The sequence below is a fragment of the Mytilus galloprovincialis genome, chromosome 8, assembly GCF_965363235.1.
Source record: "Mytilus galloprovincialis chromosome 8, xbMytGall1.hap1.1, whole genome shotgun sequence".
Taxonomy (NCBI): domain Eukaryota; kingdom Metazoa; phylum Mollusca; class Bivalvia; order Mytilida; family Mytilidae; genus Mytilus; species Mytilus galloprovincialis.
Window position 1 is genome coordinate 2,327,300 of NC_134845.1, and position 26,043 is coordinate 2,353,342.

Genomic DNA, 26,043 nt, shown 5'->3' on the forward strand with positions numbered 1-26,043 from the left:
TTAGGTAGAGTTTAGAAATAGAAAAAAATGTAAAAATTGAAACCCTCCCAAATTTTCACAGATTTTTACATATGACCTTTGACCTCAATTTAAAAAAAAAGTTTATATCAAGTCCTGACGACAGACATATTATTTTAGTACAGGATTTCCTCTTTCCAATGATATATAATGTAGGTGTGTGTTCGGTGGGGGGAGATTAAATTAAAAAAAATCTTCCTTCAGTCACCGCACTTATACTTTATTTGTTCGAATGTTAGAAGGAAATCAATGTCAAAATAAAAGACACATAGGTAAACTATTTCGATGACAGGTTTGATCTACAAAAAAAAACCAAACTTTTGTACATATAAAAACCATGATTAAAGTTTTTATACAAATATCATGAAATCAAAGAAACCGGAAGAAATCTAATGGCACGTGGTTGCAATCTATCTGTATATCAATTGGGGACGAAAACCTACAGTCAGTAAATTAATAAAATGCACCAAACAAAACCCAAACATATACCGATGCACTCAAATTAGGTAATTGTTTTTTTTCAAATATTTTATTTTTCCTCATTTGAACAAAATTTTCCTCTTTTCCCCGGTCTTGTTTGTCATGAGGCATCGAGTAAAATTAAGAAAGGAGCATTATATTGTTTTCTTCAAATATAACCAAAAGAATACTACAAAATAAAAGAAGAAAAAAATGTTACCTGGTAATATGTTTCTTGTTTTTATTGAAACTGACGCCACAACTAAACTCCCCAACACCTGGATCAACATGTCCGTTTTTTCAACAGATTCTGTCGTTTGAGTAAAATCGGTGAAAATGAATTCGTCATCACAAGCCCCTATCTAATACTTCCCCACTGACCCTTGTTCTATTCAAATTTGTTATTATAACGGTTCAAAATTATTTTGAATAAAGGAATGCAAACTTCTCATGAAAACATCTGATATAACTTTGCAATAACAAAATAAGGATTATATAAAATATCTTAGTAGTTGTGTTCGGGACTATTGTTTTACGTTTTCAAAAAAAAATTAAAATATGTACAGCTTGAATTTCAATATAGAGAAAATACTATGAAAATAAATTATGTACTTAAACAATTATACCTATCATAAGCTGTGTCTGCTTGTTGTTTTAACATCTCACATTCTTTTAATAAGTACTCAACAATTAGTTCTTGGTTATTATTTACTGCTATATGTAGTGCTGTTCTTTTGTCATAATCTGAAACAGTCATATCGTAGCCTGCTGCTTTATATCTACAAATAAATACCATGAATTTAAATGTAAATTTGATAATTGGAATGTGCATGTTCACAGTAATAATAAAATAAAATTGAGAATGGAAATGGGGAATGTGTCAAAGAGACAACAACCCGCCCAAATAAAAGACAACAGCAGAGGGTCACCAACAGGTCTTCAATGTAGCGAGAAATTCCCGCACCCGGAGGCGTCCTTCAGCTGGCCCCTAAACAAATATATACTAGTCCAGTGATAATGAACGCCATACTAATTTCCAAATTGTACACAAGAAACTAAAATTAAAATAATACAAGACTAACAAAGGCCAGAGGCTCCTGACTTGGGACAGGCGCAAAAATGCGGCGGGGTTCAACATGTTTGTGAGATCTCAACCCTCCCCCTATACCTCTAACCAATGTAGTAAAAGTAAACGTAAAGCAAACATGCCATTTTTGCTATTTGAACCATGAATTCTAAACAAAATTACAAGTTATTTATCGGTTATACGTTCTACCATTTGAATATAATGTAATAACAATAAATTAACAAAAAAAATATGTATACTGTTCATCTTGTAAGTAGCAAATTAAACCTCAGTTCCTTTTTGATTTTAGTTTAAACATATTTATTTAAAGGGAAACAAGTATTTGCAACTTATATTAATCCCTTTCAACTTTGCGAGTGTGAGTGCTGACTTGTAGTGTCATTAGCCTGCTCTTTTTCGAAATCTACAAGAGTGTCTTTTACCATGTTTACATGCAGGAGATAAGGCTTTCTACTAACACGGGTCAGCTATTTATCGTCGCCCTCCGACTAACTATCTTCGTTTTCTCAAGACCATACTCCCAAATGTCGTCAAGGGAGGGCCGGCAATTCAGTCCCTCAAATTTTCTCCCCGGAGCGGGTATCGAACCAGGAACCTTTGTGTAAGTAGCTAGATGCAATAACAACTAAACCACGGCTCTCTTATTTTGTCTTTGTACATCGAAGTAAATAAGCTGCGTTTCAAATCTGATCTGAGTGAAGAAAGTTTTACACCTCAGAGTCGTAATAATCCTTCTATTTATAAGTACATATTGTTGTTGATGAATCATGAATTGATTTTGGATTCATTTTTATAAATTTCCTGTTAACACAACTTTGAATATTTCGAAAATCTATGGATCTTCTTATCCCAGGAATAGATTACCTTAGACGTACTTGGAACAGCTTTTCGGAATTTTGGATCCTAAAAGCTCTTCAATTTTGTACTTGTTTGGCTTTATATATAATTTAATATGAGCGTCACGGATGAGTCTAATGTAGACGAAACGTGCGACTGGCTTACTAAATAATAATCCTGGTACCTTTGGTACCTTTGATAACTATTAAAGCGATCAAATGTTAAAGCTTATCTTTAAGTGTTTATACTCTAAGGGGTCAATATATGTTTTTTCAATACAACGTAGGTATGTCTTATATTTTGGAAATTAGCCAATGAACACATATGATCAAAAATGATGAATGATTTTAGTATTGGATTGAATACATAGCGTTAATTGCGAAAATGCAAGACTACATGTACTATTAAATTATTTCGGTATCGTTAAATTAAAAACAAAACCTTGTATTTAACGTGGCTCGTTACTTATACATGCCGTCATTTTGTGATGATAAGTTGTTGTCTTTCATGTTTGCTTATGTACTTTGTCTTTATGTTTTTTTGAGTTTCGTTGTTACATATTTATTTGTTTTTATATTGATTTATATTATAATACAGTGTTGACCTATGTACCCTCATTTGTGACATTTTTATGTCTGTTTGTTTTGTTTACACATCATCGTCAATATAATGAATGTTCTGCGAATGAAATACAAATGTTTTGCGACTGTCACACTAATGAAAGGTTAAGCAAGCTACAAAACCATGTTAAATCCACTATTTCCTACATAACAATATGCCTGTACCAAGTCAGCAATATGACAGTTGCTATCTATTTATTTGATGCGTTTAAGCATTTGGTTTTGCCATTTGCTTACGGACTATTCATTTTGAATTTTCGTTTGAGTTCGGTATAATTGTGATTTTGATTTTTAAAATCATCTGTGATTAGATTTCCTTATACATTTTATAATGATCCTGCATGCATTTAATTTTTTTCTGTTCCTTTTTAATGTCATCTATATTTTTACGTGTTCAATTATTTATACATCCTTGTATTCCAATTGTTTGAGGTTGAACAGCGGGTTAAAAAGTCCAGAGAGTCATTCAAACTGATGTAAAAAAAGTAATATGAAATAAGTGATTTAAAACGTACGCTTTTATTTGACGGATGTCTCCTCGCAATGCACTGTTAAATATTCTAACAGTCTTTAAATCATTGTCTTCATATTTTTCTTGTCTTATCTGAAAGAAAACATGCGGATAAAAAGTGTTCAATTATAAAACAAAACACCATGATTGTTTTTGTTAATTCAGAAGTTTTTGACCAAACAACCAGCATCGTTATAATTTATTAACAATTTATGTATACAGTGAAAATTAATATTATGTGAAACAAGTAAAAACCCAGTAATGCTTATAAATTCTCAACGAGTACCAACATGACAAACACAAAGACATGCATAGCCTCATTATTAGCCGTTTGGAACATTTATAGAAAAAAATGAAACTAATGTGAGGTTGCTGTAACAAATTACCACAAAAAGCCTTTTCCTTTTTGTCTGCTCCTCAAATTTATAATGGCAACCGTTCGGTAAAAAATTTCGAGCCATTACTCGTAAGTCTAGTTTACCTCAAAATATCTCAAAACGCACGTTTGTGGGTTGCAACCGTAAACACAATATAAGTTTGCAAACGTATTTCCTAAAATTTTCTACCTTGGTTGAAATATTCACCTGTCTGACTTTATGTCAAAGCACGAAATAATTTAAAACAACTATTGAATGAATCTACACGAAATGAATAGACGGAAATATTCATTTTGACGTAACTGAACTTCATCCTATAAAACAGTTTTATAGAATGATTGTTTCCAAGACATTCAGTAATATTTCTTTGTGTTGCACGTCAAAAAGTTTGTAAGATTAGTTTCACACAAATAAACAATAGGATTTATTTGTTCGAAGTTTTGACACATTACTTGTAAAAAAACCCGACTGTCGCTTATGTCCATTTTACATTCCCCGGAGCAAAACCACTAACTATCGTAAATAAAGACGCACGTTATTTTCACCCGCTTTCCGCTGATGCATGCGAAAAGTAAAGTAGCAAAAGGTAAAATCATCAAAAAATTAAAGCTCAAACACATCAAATGAATGGATGACAACTGTCATATTCCTGATTTGGTACACACATTTTCTTATGTGGAAAATGGTGGATTGAACCTGGTGTTATAGCTAGTTAAACCTCTCCCTTGTATGAGAGTCACATTATATTGACAACGATGTGTGAACAAAACAAACAGATATTATAGGTAAACGTGTAGGTAATACAGCAGTAAAACTGTGCTATGATCCTAATAACTAAAAACAAATACTAACATGTAACAAAGAAGCACAAAATGGCATACAGACCAATCATTTTAGTAAATATACATAACTTCAATGCAACTTCAAAACGCAATTACGGTAACCCTTCGTCGCATTCTCATTTCATTTATGACTTCGATAAACAACAGCCACTTTGGTAAGAATATGGTTTTAAACAAGTCAATGCAAACATTTAGATACATCATTATCACCGGTTTATACTTACACGAGAAATATTACGAACGCAACATGAAAAGCAGATTTTGTTAACCTATTAACTCATTTGAAATCACACCGTCTTTTTTTGTTCCTCAATTGTTTAATAGTTTTCTATGCCATTTTTTGTGCATCGTTTGTCGTTTAGTCGTTTTTCGGTGTTTGCTGTTGTATTGTTAGTTTTAATATCCCATTGATTGTTTTCCTATCTCATACATAAAACAGATTCATTTGGTTTCTGGCTTTTGAACATGAAGATATGTGTAATCTATGAATTCTGAAGTTGATGTTAGAAGTAAGTTCTAAACCAATGCAAAAATTATAATCACAAAATTACTGAATTCCGAGGAAATTCAAAAAGGAAAGTCCTTTATCAAATAGCAAAATCATAACCTCAATCAACCGAATAAATAACTACTGTCATATTCCTGACTTATTACAGGCATTTTTATGTAAAAATAAAAACATAGATTAAACCTGGTTTTATAGATAGCTAAACATCTGGCTCATTATATTGACAAAGATATGTGAACAAGACAACCATACCTAATAGGTAAAAAACGTCCAATATAGAGCATTCAGCATTGTGTTATAATCATGATCACTATAAAAGCACACAAAAAAAAAAAACGCAGACTAAACAGGTAATATAAAACAAACAAAATAAAAGAAAACTATAAGTCGTTATTCAAATGATAATATAAACAACGTCAATACCCAGAGTCTTGCAACTATTTTAATGTTAGCCTGTTAGTTCACGGCAGATTTAGACGTCCGCACATATTTTACGTCAATTTCTGTATGTGATTGTTCCACATTTGTCATGTGTACTGTTACCTGTCTGTTTGTCTTTTTGGTCGTTAGCCATGGTGTTGTCAGTTTATTTTCGAATGAATAGACATAACTAAATTTCAAAGACATTTTTCTGTCATCAGCCTTTTTAAAATTTTACCTGGAGAAGCCGAATCAAATTATATCCCTCTTGTAATGTATATAAACACCTAAAAAAACTTGAAAACGAAATGAAAACAAAACTTTACGACAAAAGAGATGATTTCAGCTTTCCAATTGTAAACTTTCCATTTCTAAGTAGCAACATTCCAGCAGCACCTGCATACGGGGTATATATATCCCAATTAATACGATATTCCAGTGCTTGCATTTCATATCATGATTTTCTTGATAGAGGGTTGCTGCTCACAAGGAAACTATTGAACCAAGAGTTCCAAATGGTGACGTTGAAATCATCTCTTCGTAAATTTTACGGACGCCATCACGAGTTGGTTGACCGTTATGGAATAACCGTTTCACAAATGATATCGGATATGTTCCTTACGTCGTAACTACAATCCCCTTCCCTTTCATGAATGTGACCTACCGAATTAGACTACTTACCGGATTTGTTATCATATAAGCAACACGACGGGTGCCGCATGTGGAGCAGGATCTGCTTACCCTTCCGGAGCACCCGAGATCACCCCTAGTTTTTTGGTGGGTTTCGTGTTGTTTATTCTTTAGTTTTCTATGTTGTGTCGTGTGTGCTGTTGTTTGTTTGTCTTTTTCATTTTTAGCCATGGCGTTGTCAGTTTGTTTTGACTGTCCCTTTGGTATCTTTCGTCCCTATTCTTTTACAATCTTCTAGAAATTACTATCGTAAACCTAACAAATCTACTGTCGCACACAGTTTATATATCACTGGAATGTTTTTAAAAATTGAAAACGAACCATTATACATATTCGATGTGATGATATGACAGGGGAATAGGAGAAAAAAGCTACCATGACCACCTACATCAAATTAATAGCGCATCTTGACCAGTTTGTCTTATTTTAAATAAAGTTGTAGATATATTACCTCAGGTACAACATATTCCTGCTTCATGTAATCTCTCAATTTTTGTGCAATATGTTGTTTGCAAAATTGAGGCTTTATAAGGTCTGCTGGTCGTTGGCCCCTACAAAGTAATCATTTTTTTTATTCTCTTAAACAATTGACATACTTTAAAAATGATCATATATGTAACGGTATAACGGAAATTATTATAAGCCTTGGTCTCCCGGTAAAAGAAATCAAAGACATAACTTGATAACAACAACAGCAAATATATCCGTAGGTAGTTATTTAGCATCAAACAATGACAGAATGATCCCGCTGAATAGTTAACTCTAAATTTATTAAAACACTATTAATATTTTAAAACTCGTTTATGAAACACATTTTTTGATAGTGAATCGGAACTATAAAACACTACATAAAACATTGTCCGAGTAAATTTAGAGGCACAGTCTTTTATATTTCTTATTCTTTGTATTAATTAATAATGTATAGGTGATCAATGAATTTGTGAAAAATCATATGCCATAAGTAATAAACATACAAACAAAAAGATAATACGACGCAAAGCAATCAAAACAGCGCGGTTTTTTTTACAACTGTTTCGGTGTCTTTCACAATGCAGTGTAGTGCAGGGGGTCGTAATCTTGAATGTATTCCTGTCACGTAATGCTGTCATTTTAGCGATATTTTTAACATTGAAATAAAAAGAATGAGGTTTATGTAGCCATAAAATCAGGTTCAACCAAACATTTGTTTTTAAATTGTCCCGTACGTAATCAGAAATAGGACAGTTCGTTTCAAATGGTACGTTTCTACACATGTAGGCGTTTGTTTTGTTACAGTTAAGTGTTGCATATGTTTCGTTTTCATCGAATAGTTGATGTGCTTCCCTCGGGATTGTTTATGCCCAGGATTTGTTTTAGCTAAATATTTTTTTAGTTTTGTATACTGCTATTGCCTTTATTTATTTAACGCCAAGATGAAGGACCACCATTTTATATATAGCTTTTAAAGAAAGTATACATATATTCAAGCAAAACATACTTGATATGTTTAACCACGCCACTCTTCGCATGTACCTGTTACCTCGAATTATTGTATAAGTGCGTAATCAAATGGCAAAATCTAAAGCTCAAACACATCAAACGAATGGATAACAACTGTAACTCCTGACATGGTACAGGCATTATTTTCTGAACATGGTGGATTAAACCAGGTTTTATACCAGGTAACCTCTCCATGTATGACAGTCGCATACAAATTCCAAACAGACTTAATAGGTAAAAATGTAAAAAATGGGGGTACATCAATCAACATTGTTTTTAAACTTATTCACTATAAAAACAAAAAAATAAGTAACAAAGAGACACGTAACGCATATAGACAAAGCACATTAATTTTATAAAAATGAAAGACAATAATTTCATGTGACTTTCATACGACTCAAAGCTGAATCTAGCTATAATCCAGGTTAAATCCATAATTTTCTACATGAGAAAAGGCCCGTACCAAGTCAGGAATATGACAGTTTATATCCATACGTTTAACGGATAATGAATACCACCAAAAACAGACAAAACAGTAAAATTAATATTCATATTAATAAAACAAAATCAAAGAAAAATTTAACACGTAATTTAAATGATCAACAACGCCTGTGTCTAGAATTTATACTGCGAGACCATCGTGTATTATTTATCAAGTTGATACGGAATATTAACCAACAAGAGTCTGCTCTGCTGTTAAAGATAAAACAGTTCGCCAGCAATTGTGGAAGGCATTAGAGCTGGATGTTTTCGAATCTTTGCAACAAACATGTGGCTCTTCATTAGCAGTCCCTGATTAAGGTTGCAGTGATAAATGTATGCACTAATTATTATCAAAAGTTTGCGTACTTGACATAACGTTGAGATTAATATCCATATATAAAAGAGAATAATTTGAACTTGAATAGGATATAAAAGAGGGACGAAAGATACCAAAGGGACAGTCAAACTCATAAATCCAAAACAAACTGACAACGCCATGGCTAAAAATGAAAAAAAAACAACAGAAAAACAATAGTACACATGACACAACATAGAAAACTAAAAAATAAACAACACGAACCCCACCAAAAACTAGGGGTGATCCCAGGTGCTCCGGAAGGGTACGCAGATCCTGCTCCACATGTGGCACCCGTCGTGTTGCTTATGTGATTACAAATCCGGTAAATAGTCTAATTCGGTAGGTCACATTCATGAAAGGGAAGGGGATTGTAGTTACGACGTAAGGAACATATCCGATATCATTTGTGAAACGGTTATTCCATAACGGTCAACCAACTCGTGATGGCGTCCGTAAAATTTACGAAGGGATGATTTCAACGTCACCATTTGGAACTCTTGGTTTAATAGCTTCCTTGTGAGCAGTAACCCTCTATCAAGAAAATCATGATAGGAAATGCAAGCACGGGAATATCGTAACAATTGGGAGATATATACCCCGTATGCAGGTGCTGCTGGAATGTTGCTATTTAGAAATGGAAAGTTCACAATTGGAAAGCTGAAATCATCTCTTTTGTCGTAAAGTTTTGTTTTCAACCGACCCTCATTGTCAATTTCTAGATGTAAGTCAAGATATTAAACCGACTTAACTGTATCTGTAGTATCCTTTCATATAAGTATGTTTGTAAAAAATGTTTGTACAGATAACTTTCATTGGAAGATCATACAAAATTGTACTTTTTTTATCATAAGAAAGTCACAACCAATAGTTTACAGCTTATCAAACAAAATATTATTCAAAGCATACCTCCATCTTACGAAGGGCGAAACCTTGCACTCGTCAATTAAAAAGAATGCCACATTTTCCTGATTCCGTTCAACTGCTGCATGCAATGCTGTTCGACCCTCAGGATCTGATAAGTTCATATCCATTCCCATACTGTACAAACTATAAGATATGCAAAAGACTAGATGGCAGATCCCTATGAAAATCTTATTTAAATAAAAATCGTGTTTGCGTAAAATGTATTACCTATGTAATCTATTGTAAATTGAGCATACGGAAGGCGCATATGTCCTTAGAAATATTTTAACCATTCAGTTTAGGACAACTTGGGTAAAAGAACTTGAACATTATAATTTGTGATCAACTAAATCTTTTAAATGTGAGCCTTACAATATGAATTATATTCTAGAAACGGTTGTCGTGACACTCTACCGGGGTACCAGGTCCATTACCAGTAGTAACTTACTGTCAATTCTCGAATATATCATACGTAAAGTTGGTACAGTTTATAAACAGGGTGATAGTTGATTGAGCAAAACTTATTAACTCCTATTGGACATTCACTGTGCTTAAGATGGCGGACTCTAAACTCGCTGATAAATAATTGATCTAAAATCTACTTTTGTCGACGTTTTTCATGCTTTATGTAAATATTGATAGGATTATTGAATAAAAAAAATTACTTACCATCACCATATATTATGTTAATTTTGGGTTTCACTTTATCGCAAGGCCAACTTTAAAAAATGCATAAGATATCTGTAACTCAGTCAAAACTAATCAGACTGTCTGTAACTTTACTTTCGGATGTGGATAACTTTTTTTAAGTAAGTAAGGGAAAGGTTAAGTCAACACTTTCATTCAAAAGGAACCTTAAGGATAAAAATCCAAATAGTAAATAGAAATTCATTTGAACAGTCAAAATATAAAGGTTTTAAGCAATACCATACAAATATATTCTTATATCTAGTATATGACTGTTGTTTCAAATATTTTGTATTTAAAAAATTCACCGAGTTCTCTCGCTTGCACTTTACAATGTCCATTACTATACTGAATATAGATATATTAGCGAAGGGTTTACATTCGAAAATAAATCTAACAATTCACAGTTAGGAATAATGATTGGCCGATGGTAGCAACATCTTAATGCATAATTTAATTTGTCACAAGCTCTAACTAAGACTCATTGGTTTAAGCTTATCAAACAGGAATTAATTCCGAAAAGGACACAATTGACAAAGTGATGACCCGGACTGATTGAATTCAGCTCTATTAATGTATTTTTGAAAATCGTAAATGTTTTTGTATTTATCTAAATATACATTACACCTATCAACAGGTCGAATAACCTATTTCAGCACATGAAGAGTGGACTGACATGGTACGTGTCTTCTTACATTTATCGTTAATATAAACTTATCTCAGTACCATATTTTATAAGTTGAACGTTTGCATATACCTTCGTAATACTGAAACTTCGCCATAATCAACAGCTTTCATCATTTTCAGAACAATAAGATCTTTAAAAGAACACTGTACCATGAAAAATAAATGATAAAAAAGTATTTAAACTGTTTGTTAATGAAAACATCTGTCGACGGCTATATTTGTTGTTGAAAGATTGATTCTTAAATGACAATTGTATAACAAAAGTGGGTATCAAATAACACAATAAACGAATTATCATTCTTTATTATACAAAATTATAAACTTACCAAGTGTTCAAAATTTGTCACTATGTTTATGTAAAGAGAAGTTGAATGACAACTTAAAATGTTGTCAAAAACAACCAAGGACATACACTTGGATCTCGAAATTGCAAATAAAAGTATAAGCAAAATTTTAGATAAATTGTTTCTTTAATCACTATGTTGTTACAAGTTTTTCACTATCTTGCCTAATGTACAAAATGTTTATTCAGAGATATTAGTGTCATTGTGTTCTATATTGACCTCTCGGACAAGTTCAGATTTAATCAATAAGACATCATTTGAAATAAAAGAATAGCATGAAATATATATTAAAACTTGCTTGTTAGATAAAAAACAATAAATTACTCCTTCCGATGCTTTTTCTATAAGATCATAAATATTGAAACTAAGAAGTTAAAATGTGAATACAGAGATGTTGTTAACTAAGGGACAAAGTCCGATAGCAGTCCGTTCTGTTCAATATTTAACAGCATGGACTGTGACAGGCTTATATCTTACTTTAAACATTGTTTAACACGGTGAAAAGGGTAAATCAAAAGAAAAAGCAAGCAAAGATTTATTTTCATCAAGAATGAACATTGTTTTGTAACTAAACGTTTCTTACATTAAAATATATTTTACATGTTGGCTCCTTTGAACAGTAGCTTAACGTAAAAAAAAGACAAAAAGAAAGTACAGCTGAAGATAAACAACATGTATTGATACAAAGACTACTCATATTTTCCGCTCATAGTTTCCATGACTACCTGTAAATGCGTTTTATGTTTCAAAACGGATATCGTGATGAAAGTATAGTCATAATGCAAAAACGAAGAAAGAAATGTCGTTATTAGTGATTTTGTTGTTTCAAACTTTGAATTAAAATCAAATATGTATTCAGAATATATTCAGATACATTGTTTCAGTGTGGATTACAAATAGGATATAGTCAAAGCAGCTAATAATGGCAAGTTATATATTATTTTTTTACTAAGTATATGAGAAAAAAATAGCATGTTCTTATGGAACCATATCGAGTGCACCGCAGTCGATTGCATGTCAAACATATAAGCAATATGAACAAACGAGTAGATAACAACACGCAAACAGTAATATTCTTTTGTTGGAATTTTCAAGAGAAAAATTCAATTGAGAGACCATCAATACCTGGTGTTTTATAAAGTTTCATTTTAAAAACAGATTGTGTACATTCCTCTATTGTCAGGTTGCCGTCAATTTCATTACCTTCTTAGTTTGTAATTTATTTTAGTTTTTTTCAATATAATTTTCAATTTCTCTTAATTCAGGGTTAGTTGACTTATGTAAATTGATATAATAATTTCTCCCCGTTTCTAATATTTTGCCTTGATCTTCTGTTATTTCTCCTTTACTGTCCTTAATAGAAGCAATGTTTTTCCTTGTTTGTCTGGATTTTTTTCTAATCCCAAGAAATATTTTGTATTTTTTTCGCCCTCTTCTATCCGTTTAACTCGTGATCTTATTTGTGCCTCTTTTATTTTATCTGAATATAAAGTTTGTAGTGTTTCTTCTGTTTTATTTATTGAATCTATTATGTTTGGCAAATTATTAGTTTTTCCATCAAGGTTGTTATCATGAATTTCATTCACAAGTTTAAATTCTTGTTCTAATTTTGTAATTTCATCTCTTTTATGTTTAGCTTTTAATTTACAATGTTATATAGTTTTCTCTCTTACTTCTATTTTAAAGAGATCCCACACAATTGCTAGACTTTTTTTATTTCTTAATTTTTCATATCTATCTATTAAAGTACTTATTTTTATTTTGTATAAGAATACTGTTGTTTAATTTGAAGTATCCCTTTCCTTTGTTCCCTTGACTTTAAGTGAAATCGCTAAGTGATCTGTATATTGAATTATTACAGGTCGTTTATCAGTGCTGAGTACTCTTGGTCTCACATCTTGACCAACTAGAAAACAATCAATTCTACTAGCTACTTCATTATTTTTTCTTCTCCAGGTATATTGTGTTTTATTTGGATTTATTGCTCTCCATATATCTATAACTTTTAGTTTTTTTATCAGAGTTGTTAGCCCATGTGTCTTATTCTTTATTTTCTGTTGATCTTTTCTATTACTTTTTCTATCCTTTATATTAAGCGTTTCGTTAATATCACCGCCTATGATAATTATACCAAGATTATATTTTTCAATGACACTTAAAGCTTTTTTAAAGAATATATTTCTATCTTTACATGTGTTTTGGGCATAAAGGTTTACAAAAGTGAACATATTTTTATCGATTTCTGCGTTGATTAAAACAATTCTTCCGTCTTGATCTTCATATTTATCTATAATTTCATGCTTATTTTTTTTTAAATTTTGTTCTATTTTTTTATTTTTTTTTTAGGTAAAAACCAATTTTGCTTTGAACAAGTAAAAGTTATACTATACTACAATCATTAAAACACTTTCTATTATTAAAATATGCGTAATTGAGCTGTTCAAATTGTATCTAAATATGTAATTATATATTTTGATATCGCCCTCATGGTAATAAACTATCAAATTCGTAGTTTTGTACTGTGACTACCCTGGCAACACATTTTGGAATCAGAAGTATATTTTGTCTGGTACTATGACGGACAATCAACACACAGAGAAAAGGTATAATTTCTCTGGGCCTCAGGATTGGATGAGATCACTAAAAATGTAACACCAGTCGTGTTGCACAGAAATGTATAAATTCGGTTATGAATCTAAATAAGTGATGTGATCTCGTGAGGCGCTGTTAAAATGTTACAATAACGAAATGAGAAGCTCATAATTGGAAACTGAAAGCTTCTTTTTTTGTCGTCAAATGTTGTTCTTAACCCACACGAATTGTTAGTTTCCAGTTGTAAATCTATATTTTCAATTAATGGGTTTAAATGTCCCTCTGGTATCTTTCGTCCCTGTTCCATGAAGGAATGTGCTTTCCCAGGATCAGTTGGGATATGAATTGTTTGATTATAATGTGTTAATAAAAATAGTTTTTACCTTATATTTCTGGAAACCTTTATGTTTATTTATAAGAATTACTACTTTGTTCAAATTGGATGTTGATGCATTGTTATCATTACGCTTCATATGCCATTCTGCGTCCTCTGTAGGTGTATGACCTAAGCATCTACAATATTTAAGTTTAATCAATACTTTTGTATTAACTTAGATTATAGGTTTTAGTCGAAATATATTTTTCTTAGCAAATACACTGAATCGTTATGTTTAACTTCAGATGATATTGAATACTTTAAAAGAGGGACGAAAAATACCAAAGGGAAGTCAAACACATAAATCGAAAGTAAACTGACAACGCCATGGCTAAAAACGAAAAAGAAAAACAGACAAACAATAGTACACATGACACAACATAGAAAACTAAAGAATAAACTACACAAACTCCACCAAAATCTAGGGGTGATCTCAGGTGCTCCGGAAGGTTCGAAAGTAAAACAAACAGATAGCAATTACTCAAACGTACTACTCGAAAACTAGCTGACAAAACCATGACAAAAATATGTCACAACAAAGATAATATGATTTGTATACATAAGTTAAAATCAGAGTTTGTTTTTAGAATTGACAATTTGGTTAACCAAAGTCATCCAGACTACAAGGGACCAGTTATAGCTTGTAACCTTATATATCATTGTTGTTTGATTTTGTTGCACTTCTGTGTTCTTTTATTTCGTTGTTTTCCTCTAATAGTTGATGTGTATCCCTCGGTTTTAGTTTGTAACCCGAATTTTGAACAGCGGTATACTAATGATGTCTTGTGTCTACATAAGAAAATTCCTGTACAAAGTCAGAAATATGACAGTTGTTCTCCATTTGTTTAAAATGTTTGGGCTTTTGATTTTGTTATTTGATTCAGGACTTTCCGTTTAGAATTTTCCTCGGAGTTCAGTATTATTTTTTTAATTTACTTTATAAAAATGTTGACTTTATTTATCCTCAAAATAAGATATTATGTATATTTACAGTTTTAAAAGAGTATATGTATCGTACTAAAAAGATGCGTTATTCATCAAATACAACACTTTGATAAGCTATGTGTAACCTAACAAACATGTGACTAAAAACACAACTTCCAGGTTGATCAAGATTGTTCTTAATCATTCATACAAATATTTTTGTTCACGCAGTGTTAGATCGGCAACTTTAATGTCGTTCAAATGAGGAAATCATAAAAAAAACAGTTGGTCAAATGTCAAAGAATGATTGGAGTTAATGCGTCATCAGACTCATTGAGGTATAAAATGCCCTAGATAGATATAGATACAAGAACATGTGGAATGCGTGCCAATAAGACAACTCTCCGTAAAAGTCACAATTTGTAAAAGTAAATAATTATTATAAAATTGAAAATCGAAATGAGGAATGTGTCAAAGAGACAACAACCCGACCATATAACAGACAACAGCGAGAAATTCCCGTACCCGGAGGCGTCCTTCAGCTGGCCCCTAAACAAATATATATACTAGTTCAGTGATACTGAACGCCATACTAAACTCTTAATTGTACACAAGAAACTAAAAGTTAAAATAAAACAAGACTAACAAAGGCCAGAGGCTCCTGACTTGGGACAGGCGTACAAATGCGGCGGGGTTAAACATGTTTGTGAGATCTCAACCCTCCCCTATACCTCTAGCCAATGCAGAAAAGTAAATGCATAACAGTACGTACATTAAAATTCAGTTCAAGAGAAGTCCAAGTCTGATGTTAGAAGATGTAACCAAAGAAAATAAACAAAATGACAATAATACATAAATAACATCAGACTACTAGCAGTTAACTGACATGTCAGCTCCAGACTTCAATTAAACTGATTGAAAAATTAAGTCTTCATCATATAAATATTAGGCACAATCCTCCACGTGAGGGGTTAAGTATCATACATCATAACATATATTAGAAGAACATAACCCGTGTCATGCCAACAACTGGTTTTTAAATAAATGTGTTTAGTTCCGATGCAAAGACACTACAAGTAAACACCAAAATATGCAATCTTTAATGACCTGACAACAGTATCGTAACTATATCCCTTCTTAATAAGTCTATTTAAAGGTTTTGTTAGCTTCTGAGGTGAATACTGACATTTTTGTGCTTTATAAAGAATATTTCCATATAATATTGGATGTGAAATACCTAAACGTATAAGAAGTCTGCATGTTGAGCTATATTTACGAATGATGTCCTTATACCGATGATAAAATTTAGTAAATGTTTTGACCAGTTTGTGATATCGAAAACCCTGGTGTAATAATTTTTCAGTAATACATAAATTTCTCTCGTTAAAATCTAAAACATTCTTACATACACGAGCAAATCGTACAAGTTGAAATATATAACACCTTAAGATGGTGACAAGGGACCGTCACCATCTAAAAATGGATAATTAACGATAGGAAATCAGAAATCATCTCTTTCATCATAAATTTTAGTATTTAGCTTTCCGTTAATGATATAGATATCAAGATCGAGGAAAGGGCAGTGGTCATTGTTAGTATTAGCTTTATTCAAAGTAAGTTCAACAGGATACATTTCTTTAGTATACATACTGAAGTCGTCATTATTGAGAGCCAAAATATCATCCAAATATCTAAAATAATTATTAAATGTGTGTATCAGATGTTGTTTCGATGGGTCTTTGCTGATTTTAGTCATAAATTGTGACTCATAGCAATACAAAAACAGGTCCGCAATAAGTGGTGCGCAGTTAGTCCTCATTGGAATTCCGATAACCTGACGATATACGGAATCTCCAAAGCGAACAAAAATGTTATCTAGTAAAAATTCAAGGGCAGATATAGTATCAAAGCATGTCCAATTGACATAGTTTTTTTTTTGTTTATTGCTATTAAAAAATTACCTCAAAGAGTTTGAACATATATATTCACATTCTGACTTTTTAAATGTCCATTTAATTAGGTGTGTGTAGTCTTCAATACTGAACATCGACTCACATCGAACATTAAGCTATAAAAGGTCCCAAAAAGGACCTTTCAAAAGGGGAAAACCAACGGTAATATCAATAATGCTAGAATTCAACAAAAATACCCTTTCAAAACTGACGGTCGCAACTGTCCAGCACTATCTCACATTTTACCTCAGAGAGTCTCATGTCAACTCAATTCATTCTTCGACATAACCAAGATAAGTCTCGTTAAATTTGAATAATTATAATGTATGTCTTCATCCCGATTATTTAGATAACGCATATCTTGTGACTTATTGTAACTATTACAACTTCTTATTTGAATATATATATAAAATATAACAAAAAAATCTGTTTGAGGGAAAAGAGAATAACGTTAATTAGCATCGCAAATAGAAATTTAAAATCGGAAAATACTTTATCAAATGCCAAAATGCACAAGATGGAACATCTCAAGAGAATTAAAAATAACTGTTATATATGTTAAACTCAAACCTACGTCCGGTCTCTTAATGACGTCCGTTCTTCAAATCGACGTCCAAATATGACGTCACATTCTCAAATGGAAGACCAATATTTTGATCTTTATAAATCGACGTCCAATGTGACGACATATATTGACAAAACGACGTCAATGCAAAACTCTTCAATTTAAATATCAACAAAGCAGCAAAAAATAAATGAATATATAAATTACCGGTCATTTCTTTCGAAATAGCCAGCATTGTTATTCAAAAGGAATTTGACAGCTTCAATATGTCCTCCGCATGCAGCTAAATGCAACGCACTTCTTGTGTCGTAGTCTGTATCATTTATATCAATGTATTTTTCATTTTCTATTCTACAATAGAAAAAAAAACGAATAAAAGAATGTAAAATATCAATTATGTACCCCGAACTTTCCTGTTATCATTATCATGAAGTACGATCATACATAACCAACGTTTAAAAATCAAAGTCCCCCGGATATACTAGCCTTTAATTGCTATATTCACAAGAAATTTGTCGTCTAGTTAATGTTTTAACCTTTTTGGATTTTTCTGCGAAAATAAGTCAATAAGTTTTCGTTGTTAACATTTTCAAGATTTTCCGTATTGTTTTGGATTTACAAAAATAGTTTCGTTTGTATTACAGCTGTAAGATTTGAAATATTCAAATTTGAAATATAAGTTTATTATTTATTAAATGTTTAACTAACATATTCATTTATTCTTGCAAGAATACGAAACACAGTTTTTACTATTGATTTATGAAAGCGCTAATGTAACGTTGCGCTCTTTTGAACAACACATTTTCCCGTTTCTGTTTTATGACGTTACGCCTTTGACGTGCGCTTCGTCGTCTAGACTTTATTTGATTACATACGGATGCACATTGTTTTTTATTAGACAGATTATAGTTGGTAAGAAACTTTTTATGTATACTATCTTTTTATTACATCAAAACTTATTTAAAGAGAGAAAACATTGTATACTATTTATTAGAAATATGCGTAACTTTTAATTATTATTTTAAACGTAATTTAACTTATGAGAGAACTTATGATGCATGAACGAAATGGTTTTTATTGTTTGTTTAGTTTAATGTGAACACTTAAACATGTATCTGATTATAATTTATGTATTTTTACTTATGTGAAATTATTCTTTATTTGTAGAGAATCGATTGTTAGCGACCATATGATTTTATGAATAAAAGATAGATACATGGTGCAAATTAACTCGCATACTCATCTCTTCGCCCTTTAGTTAAACTTTATGTGATTCGTACAATTCTCAACTTTGGAGACAATTATCAAGTACTGGAGGAAATTCTAAAATTGTGCCGATTTTTGACTATTTGGTTAAAAAATGGCTACCGATAGACGGAATGAAGACTGTCTGGACTTCGGTGATGTAAAACGGACTCGTAGTACGAATTAAGCGCAGCTTACTAAATTGTACAAAGAATTGGAGAAGAATTTAATTTCATATGAGAACGTGGAACATGCAAAACAATTATATTCAAAGTTATGTGAAAGGTTTGAACAATTTAAGTTAGCACACTTACTGTGTTTAGATTTGTGTACACAATCAGAAGTTATAGCAAATTTGGAAGTGAACGATGAACGTTGTCATGAGAACTTTATAGAATTCCGGGATAGATTTTCTCAGTATATCGCGAGTGAAAAATCGCATGAAGAGGAAATACCCGAAGAAAGTGATATAATTTCAATTGATAGCAGTTTGAGTTCACGATCTTCAGTTTCATCACAATCTAGATTTCGCAGTGCCAAAGCTAAGCGGCTCATCGCAGAACTTAAACTCAGGAAATTATCAGAACAGCATGAACTAGAGCGTGCACAAATAGAAATTAAATTTAGACAACAGGTATTTAATCAACTATCCGAGATGGAAGAGGCCAATATCGAAGAATCAGTGTGGCAAGAAGCAGTGGAAGAAGACACAGATAATAACAGTGGAATCATGAACATTCGGAACATTTCGCAAACAGTCTCGCAAACATTACAGAGCTCTGTTCCTGAGAGTGAAAAGGAATGTATTAATATGAACTCTCTTTCCGGACAAACTGCAGCAACTGATAAACCAAAGATGAACATTAATAACAGTACACAGGGAATCAGTGCTCAGTCTGGATTTTCAGATGTAAGTGTTTCTAGCATAGATTCGGCTTTTCAACGCCTAGCATCTACACTTCACGAAGGGTTTAATTTGCCAAAACCAGAATTATTAACTTTTAATGGAACTCCGTTAGACTATAGTAAGTTTATAAGGAACTTTGAGACAAACATTGAAGGTAGAATAAGTGATAATAGTTTGAGACTGAGTTATTTAATTCAGTACTGTAGAGGTGAAGCAAAGTGTTGTATAGAAGATTGTGTATTATTAGATTCTGATGAGGGTTACAAACGTGCTAGGGCAATATTGTACTCCCGATACGGTAGGCCACATGTAATTGCTAGATCATTTATTGAAAAATTAGTGTACGGCGCTCAGATTAAAGCGTCAGATATTGAAGGTTTATCTAAATTGGCATTAGAAATGCAAAAATGTGAAATCACATTGTCTCAGTTAGGTTTTAATTCAGATATTGATAATTCTGAAAATTTAAGGTGTATTGTTAAACGCCTTCCAATTCATATGAGAACAAGATGGGTCGATATTGCTCATTCAATAAGTGAGTCTGGTAGAGAACCCCGTTTTTCTGATTTAGCTAAATTTGTAGACGAAAAATCACGCATTGCTAGTTCTATGTATGGTTACGATCTTTGTAGAGAAAACAATCAGAACAAGACTGATAATAGGGTTTTTACAAGTAAACATCATAATAATGATACAGTTAAAAGTAAGGTTACTACGTTAAGTACTCAAAGTTTAAATAACACAGCTAAGTATGAGCACAAATGTAAATGTTGTTCAGGTACATGTGTAGATTTGACATCTTGTAGCAAATTCAAGTCAATGAGTTTAGATGATAGGTATAAATTAGTACGCATGTTAAAATTGTGTTATAATTGTTTAAAAGGAAAGCATTTTGCTAGCAATTGTAGAAAACCAAAAGCATGCACTGTATCTGACTGTAATGTTAAGCATAATATTTTATTGCATAGTTGGTTTAAGCCCGGTTTTGATCATGCAGCTACTCAGCCTTCAGTTAATTGCGCAGCTACTAAAGGTTCGATGATTAAGAACTGTTTAGGACTTATTCCTGTCCTCGTTAAGGGTCGGAACGGTAACTCTTGCAAAACATTTGCCTTGCTAGATGATAGAGCAGATAAAACTTTATGTGATGAACGATTACTTCAGAAATTAAATATAGCCAGCAAGCCGGTCACTTTCGAGATGTCTACTGTTAGCTCTTCTGGTAGAACAATTCACGGTCAAGAAGTTGACTAACAAGTAAAAGCTATTGACGGAAATGATAACGTGTCTTTAGAAAAGGTCTGGTCAGTAAAGAAGCTTCCAATTACAGCTCGATGTGCCGCAGAAAATGTAGATATAAGAAAATTGCCGTATTTAGCCGATATACAGATACCCTCTACTGATTTAACCGAGGTCATGTTGTTAATTGGTACAGATTCACCTAACGCTCACATTCCGCTAGAAGTAAGGTCCGGTAACGAAAACCAACCATATGCAATTCGCTCACGCCTCGGATGGGCTATTCGTGGTCCTATTGAAGATACGCATGCGTCAAATGTTATAAATGTACATTTTGAGGAGGCAAGGGATGTTTTGTTTCAGCGATAATTAGAACGGATGTGGACCTCTGATTTTGATGATAGAGCACGAGAAGACAAGAATGGCTTGTCTATAGAGGATAAAGAGGCTATGAAAATAATGGAATCAGTCTTGTATCACCCAGCAAGAAGGATGCCAAGCCCAACTCGTCGTTCATCCAAGTCCAGGTACAGGAGCAGGAGCAGGTCAGCATCCGCCTCCCCCGGAAAGGCAGCAAAACGTGCTCGTTCCAAGGCCACAAGAAGGGGAAAGAAAAGGGCAAGGTATCCATCCAAAAAAGCAAGAAAGGAGGAAACAAAAGGAGGTCCAGGAGAAAGAAAGACGCAGCAAAGAAGCAAATGGCAGAGAGAACAATGAGATGTTGAAATAAAAGATATTGTTTAGTTGCTGATGAACGTATACAGAGAGGACAATGGCCTTTAGGTAGTATAGTCGTGGTCACAAGGAGCCGTGATGGTCATATCCGTAGCTGTGTGGTTAAAACTAGTCAGTCACATATTTTGAGACCTATACATAAACTATGCTTACTCGAGTGTTCTAAATAGAACTATTTTTTATTGGTGACAAAATTGTATTACATTTTTCAAACTGTATTCAGAAATTATTTGGTAATTTCATTGTGGGGAGTGTAAGATTTGAAATATTCAAATTTTAAATATAAGTTTATTATTTATTAAATGTTTAACTAACATATTCATTTATTCCTGCAAGAATACGAAACACAGTTTTTACTATTTATTTATGAAAGCGCTAATGTAACGTTGCGCTCTTTTGAACAACACATTTTCCCGTTTCTGTTTTATGACGTGCGCTTCGTCGTCTAGACTTTATTTGATTACATACTGATGCACATTGTTTTTTATTAGACAGATTATAGTTGGTAAGAAACTTTCTATGTATACTATCTTTTTATTACATCAAAACTTATTTAAAGAGAGAAAACAATGTATACTATTTATTAGAAATATGCGTAACTTTTAATTATTATTTTAAACGTAATTTAACTTATGAGAGAACTTATGATGCATGAACGAAATGGTTTTTATTGTTTGTTTAGTTTAATGTGAACACTTAAACATGTATCTGATTATAATTTATGTATTTTTACTTATGTGAAATTATTCTTTATTTGTAGAGAATCGATTGTTAGCGACCATATGATTTTATGAATAAAAGATAGATACATGGTGCAAATTAACTCGCATACTCATCTCTTCGCCCTTAAGTTAAACTTAATGTGATTCGTACAACAGCTAAGAGCATAAACCAATTATTTTCCATATATTGTGACAGCATAACAACAAGTGTAAATACAACATATATTCTACGAAATTTAGCTGTAAGTTTACTTATAATTGCGGCATTGTAGAGGTAATAAGATTTGGAACTGTGCATAATTAAACACTGCATCATTTTTTTAGCACAATTACCTTTTCAACTGTTTCATGTCACCTTCAGAAGCTGCTTTGAGTAATTTATAAATCTGTAATTCGTAATGTTCATCGTACACAATTGGAGGCTGCAATGGACAAATAAGTTTCCAAATTATTACATTTATCATTAAATCAATACATGAAATAAAACATTCAATTACATGGTAACACTGTCAGAATCAAGGAAAGGGTAGAATTGACAGAATTTATTTTACGAAATAAATGTCAAAATAAGTTATAGAACAGAACTGTCAAAATCAGTCACAAATTAAACTGTCAGAAACAATTGTAGGGTATACATGACAGATTCAATTTTCGATAGAATTGTCAGATTCCGTCCAAGGGTAGAAGTGTTCTATATGACTTCAAATGGAGCAGCTCTAAATCGCTAATAATGATTTAGAGCAGTTAGCTAGATTTTCCATGTACGTCACATGTTAGAAAAAATTGAGAATGGAAATGGGGAATGTACCCGACCATAGAGCATATAACAGCCGAAGGCCACCAATGGGTCTTTAATGCACCCGGATGAGTCTTTCAGCTGGCCCCTAAACAAATATGAAACTAGATCAGTGAAAATGGACGTCATACTTATAGATTCCGAATTATACACAAGAAACTAATATTTAAAATCATACACATTATTAAAGGATACAAAAAGTAACACATAGATAAACAAAGACTATGCGGTATCAATCTATGACTTAAAACAGTACATGTTCAGCAAAAAAAAACCACAGAGAGCAAATGAACAGCGCGTTTATGTTATTGTTTGTCTGAAAGTCACAATGAGACCTTCACTGCATAGTTGAATTTTAATTTCCCCGTGTTTCTGAATAAGCAGTGAAGAAAAATATACTTCTGCTTTTGGGTAAAAAATTATGAAAAACTTGTATCCGAGTTTTTTCTTGATTTCTAATTGTAGATCTGCATTCCCAATTCTAGGGTATACGAGTAGTTGTTTAGAAATATCTTAGGGTAGATCTATCATAATCGGTCTCTAGTAACAGCTTCTGTCAGAAACTGACCCATAAGTGTAAAGTAAAAGTGTTCTAAAGACAATTCTAATGCAGTTTTACTGACAGTTGATGACAGATTTTGATAAAGGAAAAAACAGATTCTTATTATATGTCATAAACAAAATACCTAAAATTACCTTTACTAACTGGTGTGTGGAAAAAATGTACAGCACATAGACAGTACCTTAAAAAAATGTTTTACAATTAATATATATGATTTTTTGAGAGAGATCGAGAAATATAGAGCGAGGTAAATGAGAGCTGTGTCGTTGAACTTAATATCGAAATAACATGTAACTAGAAGATGAATATCATTTTAAGGTGGTATGGATGTCTTTCACTATCTTGGATTGTTAAAAACAGAGAATCTTAGGTCTATATTTTCAATCAGGGTAGAAAAATTTAATGCAAGAATGCAGATAACTAATGTAAATTTTACATTTAAAAGACCAAATTCATAAGATAATAACTTATAAGTATTAATATTTTTACAAGTGTAGATTATTTTTTGCTTGATTTTTAATGTTTTGAAATTTGCATTTTAAGGGTTACCTCTGAAATAGTGCATTTTCTGATGAAATCTACATGGAATTTTGCTATTTTGTAATTTTCTAAAGGTATCTGCTCGTATATTATCTTACAATCCTATCATTCGGCTTAGCTTCTAATCACATAATGATGTTTTTTCTGTATAATCCATACAGAATATGTCATTTTGTCACAACCTGTAGCTTAAGAAAATATGCGGTGATCTATCTTTGTTAAATATATCAATAAAAACTATGTTTTGGCAAAGTATGAACACATTTTATCATTTTTAATTTAGACACCCATACCACCTTAAACAGATAATTGTTTAAAACTGTCATTAAAGAGTCACTGAAACAATTGCAATGCACAAACTTTGAAAGATTTCTTTTTATATTTTTGTCGGTAAAACTACGAAACATATCCATAACCATTAAGCATATAGAATATTCTTTCAAAATTCTTTTTTTTTCAAATTGATAGAAATGAATATTTGAGCATTTACCCAATACTGCACAAGCCACTAATAAAGAAACTCCGACTGCTACAGTTTTCAAATTGTGTTCCACAAACTCGACGGCAATAACTGCAAAGCAGAAAAAAAGGATATTTCTAATATGAGTTTAACGGATCAATTTCATTCCTTATTTTTGGGTTATTCGTCGTAAGATTTAAAGTTGCCATTTGTATACAATTATAAAGGCATATTAACATTTTTAAGAGGTAGAAATGATTGAAGTATAAGTTTAAAAGATTTATTAAATCTATAATTTTAAACTGATAGGACAAACGAGTTTTCATTTTTTATAATCGTATTGGTAAAATTGAATATGTTTAAAATGAATACTATATTATCTGGAAATCCAAAAAAAAACAAACAACCCAAGTAAAACTTGAAGAAATAAAATACATCTGACTAAGAACAAAAATTAAGGGTATACGATACAGTTACAGTAGAGGTAATAACTTTAAAATGTAATTATATAACGACTTCAATGTTACATAATATTAGGAACATATGTTTTTTTTTATTCAAACAGATTTTACTCCAAGACGATTGCATAGACACTTGTTTTGTAAAATGGAATTGGTTTGAGGATTATTTGTACCAACTTTAATAAAAAAAAATGTCAAAAATGACTTTTTTTAAAATTTGATAAATATAAATAATAATCGCAAAATGTTGTTAAAAATTAATTATTTCCAAAAAAATGTTTTTTATATCATAAATATATTTGTTTCTAAGAAAATTTTTATAATCTTATTACAAAATCCGCTTGTTTTTGTCTGTTGAAATATTAAAAAAAAAGGATAAAAATCGAAATTTTGAGTAAATGTTTAAAATGTGGACCTTTTTTATCTCTTAAAATAAACACATAAAAGAAATATTTTTCATTACATATTTGAATTGTTTAGATGAAAAAAGCTTGTCTGTAAATATAGGAAGATGTGATATGAGTGCCAATGAGACTACTCATCATCCAATTTACAATTTTTAAAAGTAAGCTGTGACAAGTCAAGGTACGGACTTCAACACGGAGCCTAGCCTGACACCGAACAAAAAGATATAAAGGGTCTCAAAATTACTAGTGT

At 31.9% G+C, this 26,043-nt stretch overlaps 1 protein-coding gene and 1 long non-coding RNA gene across 2 annotated transcripts in view; one reads left to right on the forward strand and one right to left on the reverse strand.

Annotated features, from left to right (window-relative positions):
* Positions 1-26,043, reverse strand: part of LOC143042939 (uncharacterized) — a 68,741-nt gene that overhangs the window by 27,986 nt on the left and 14,712 nt on the right. The window contains exons 9-18 of the mRNA XM_076215443.1: positions 24,956-25,036; positions 24,060-24,106; positions 22,901-22,989; positions 17,927-18,070; positions 14,286-14,415; positions 11,037-11,110; positions 9,596-9,736; positions 6,821-6,920; positions 3,537-3,625; positions 1,104-1,256 (exon numbers count right to left, since the gene is read on the reverse strand). Of these exons, the coding sequence (XP_076071558.1) occupies positions 1,104-1,256; positions 3,537-3,625; positions 6,821-6,920; positions 9,596-9,736; positions 11,037-11,110; positions 14,286-14,415; positions 17,927-18,070; positions 22,901-22,989; positions 24,060-24,106; positions 24,956-25,036 (1,048 nt within the window). The remainder of the gene's footprint in view (positions 1-1,103; positions 1,257-3,536; positions 3,626-6,820; positions 6,921-9,595; positions 9,737-11,036; positions 11,111-14,285; positions 14,416-17,926; positions 18,071-22,900; positions 22,990-24,059; positions 24,107-24,955; positions 25,037-26,043) is intronic.
* On the forward strand, positions 18,374-18,945 carry LOC143084861 (uncharacterized). The gene is made up of 2 exons (XR_012981189.1): positions 18,374-18,631; positions 18,887-18,945. It is a non-coding gene; the product is annotated as an uncharacterized LOC143084861 (long non-coding RNA).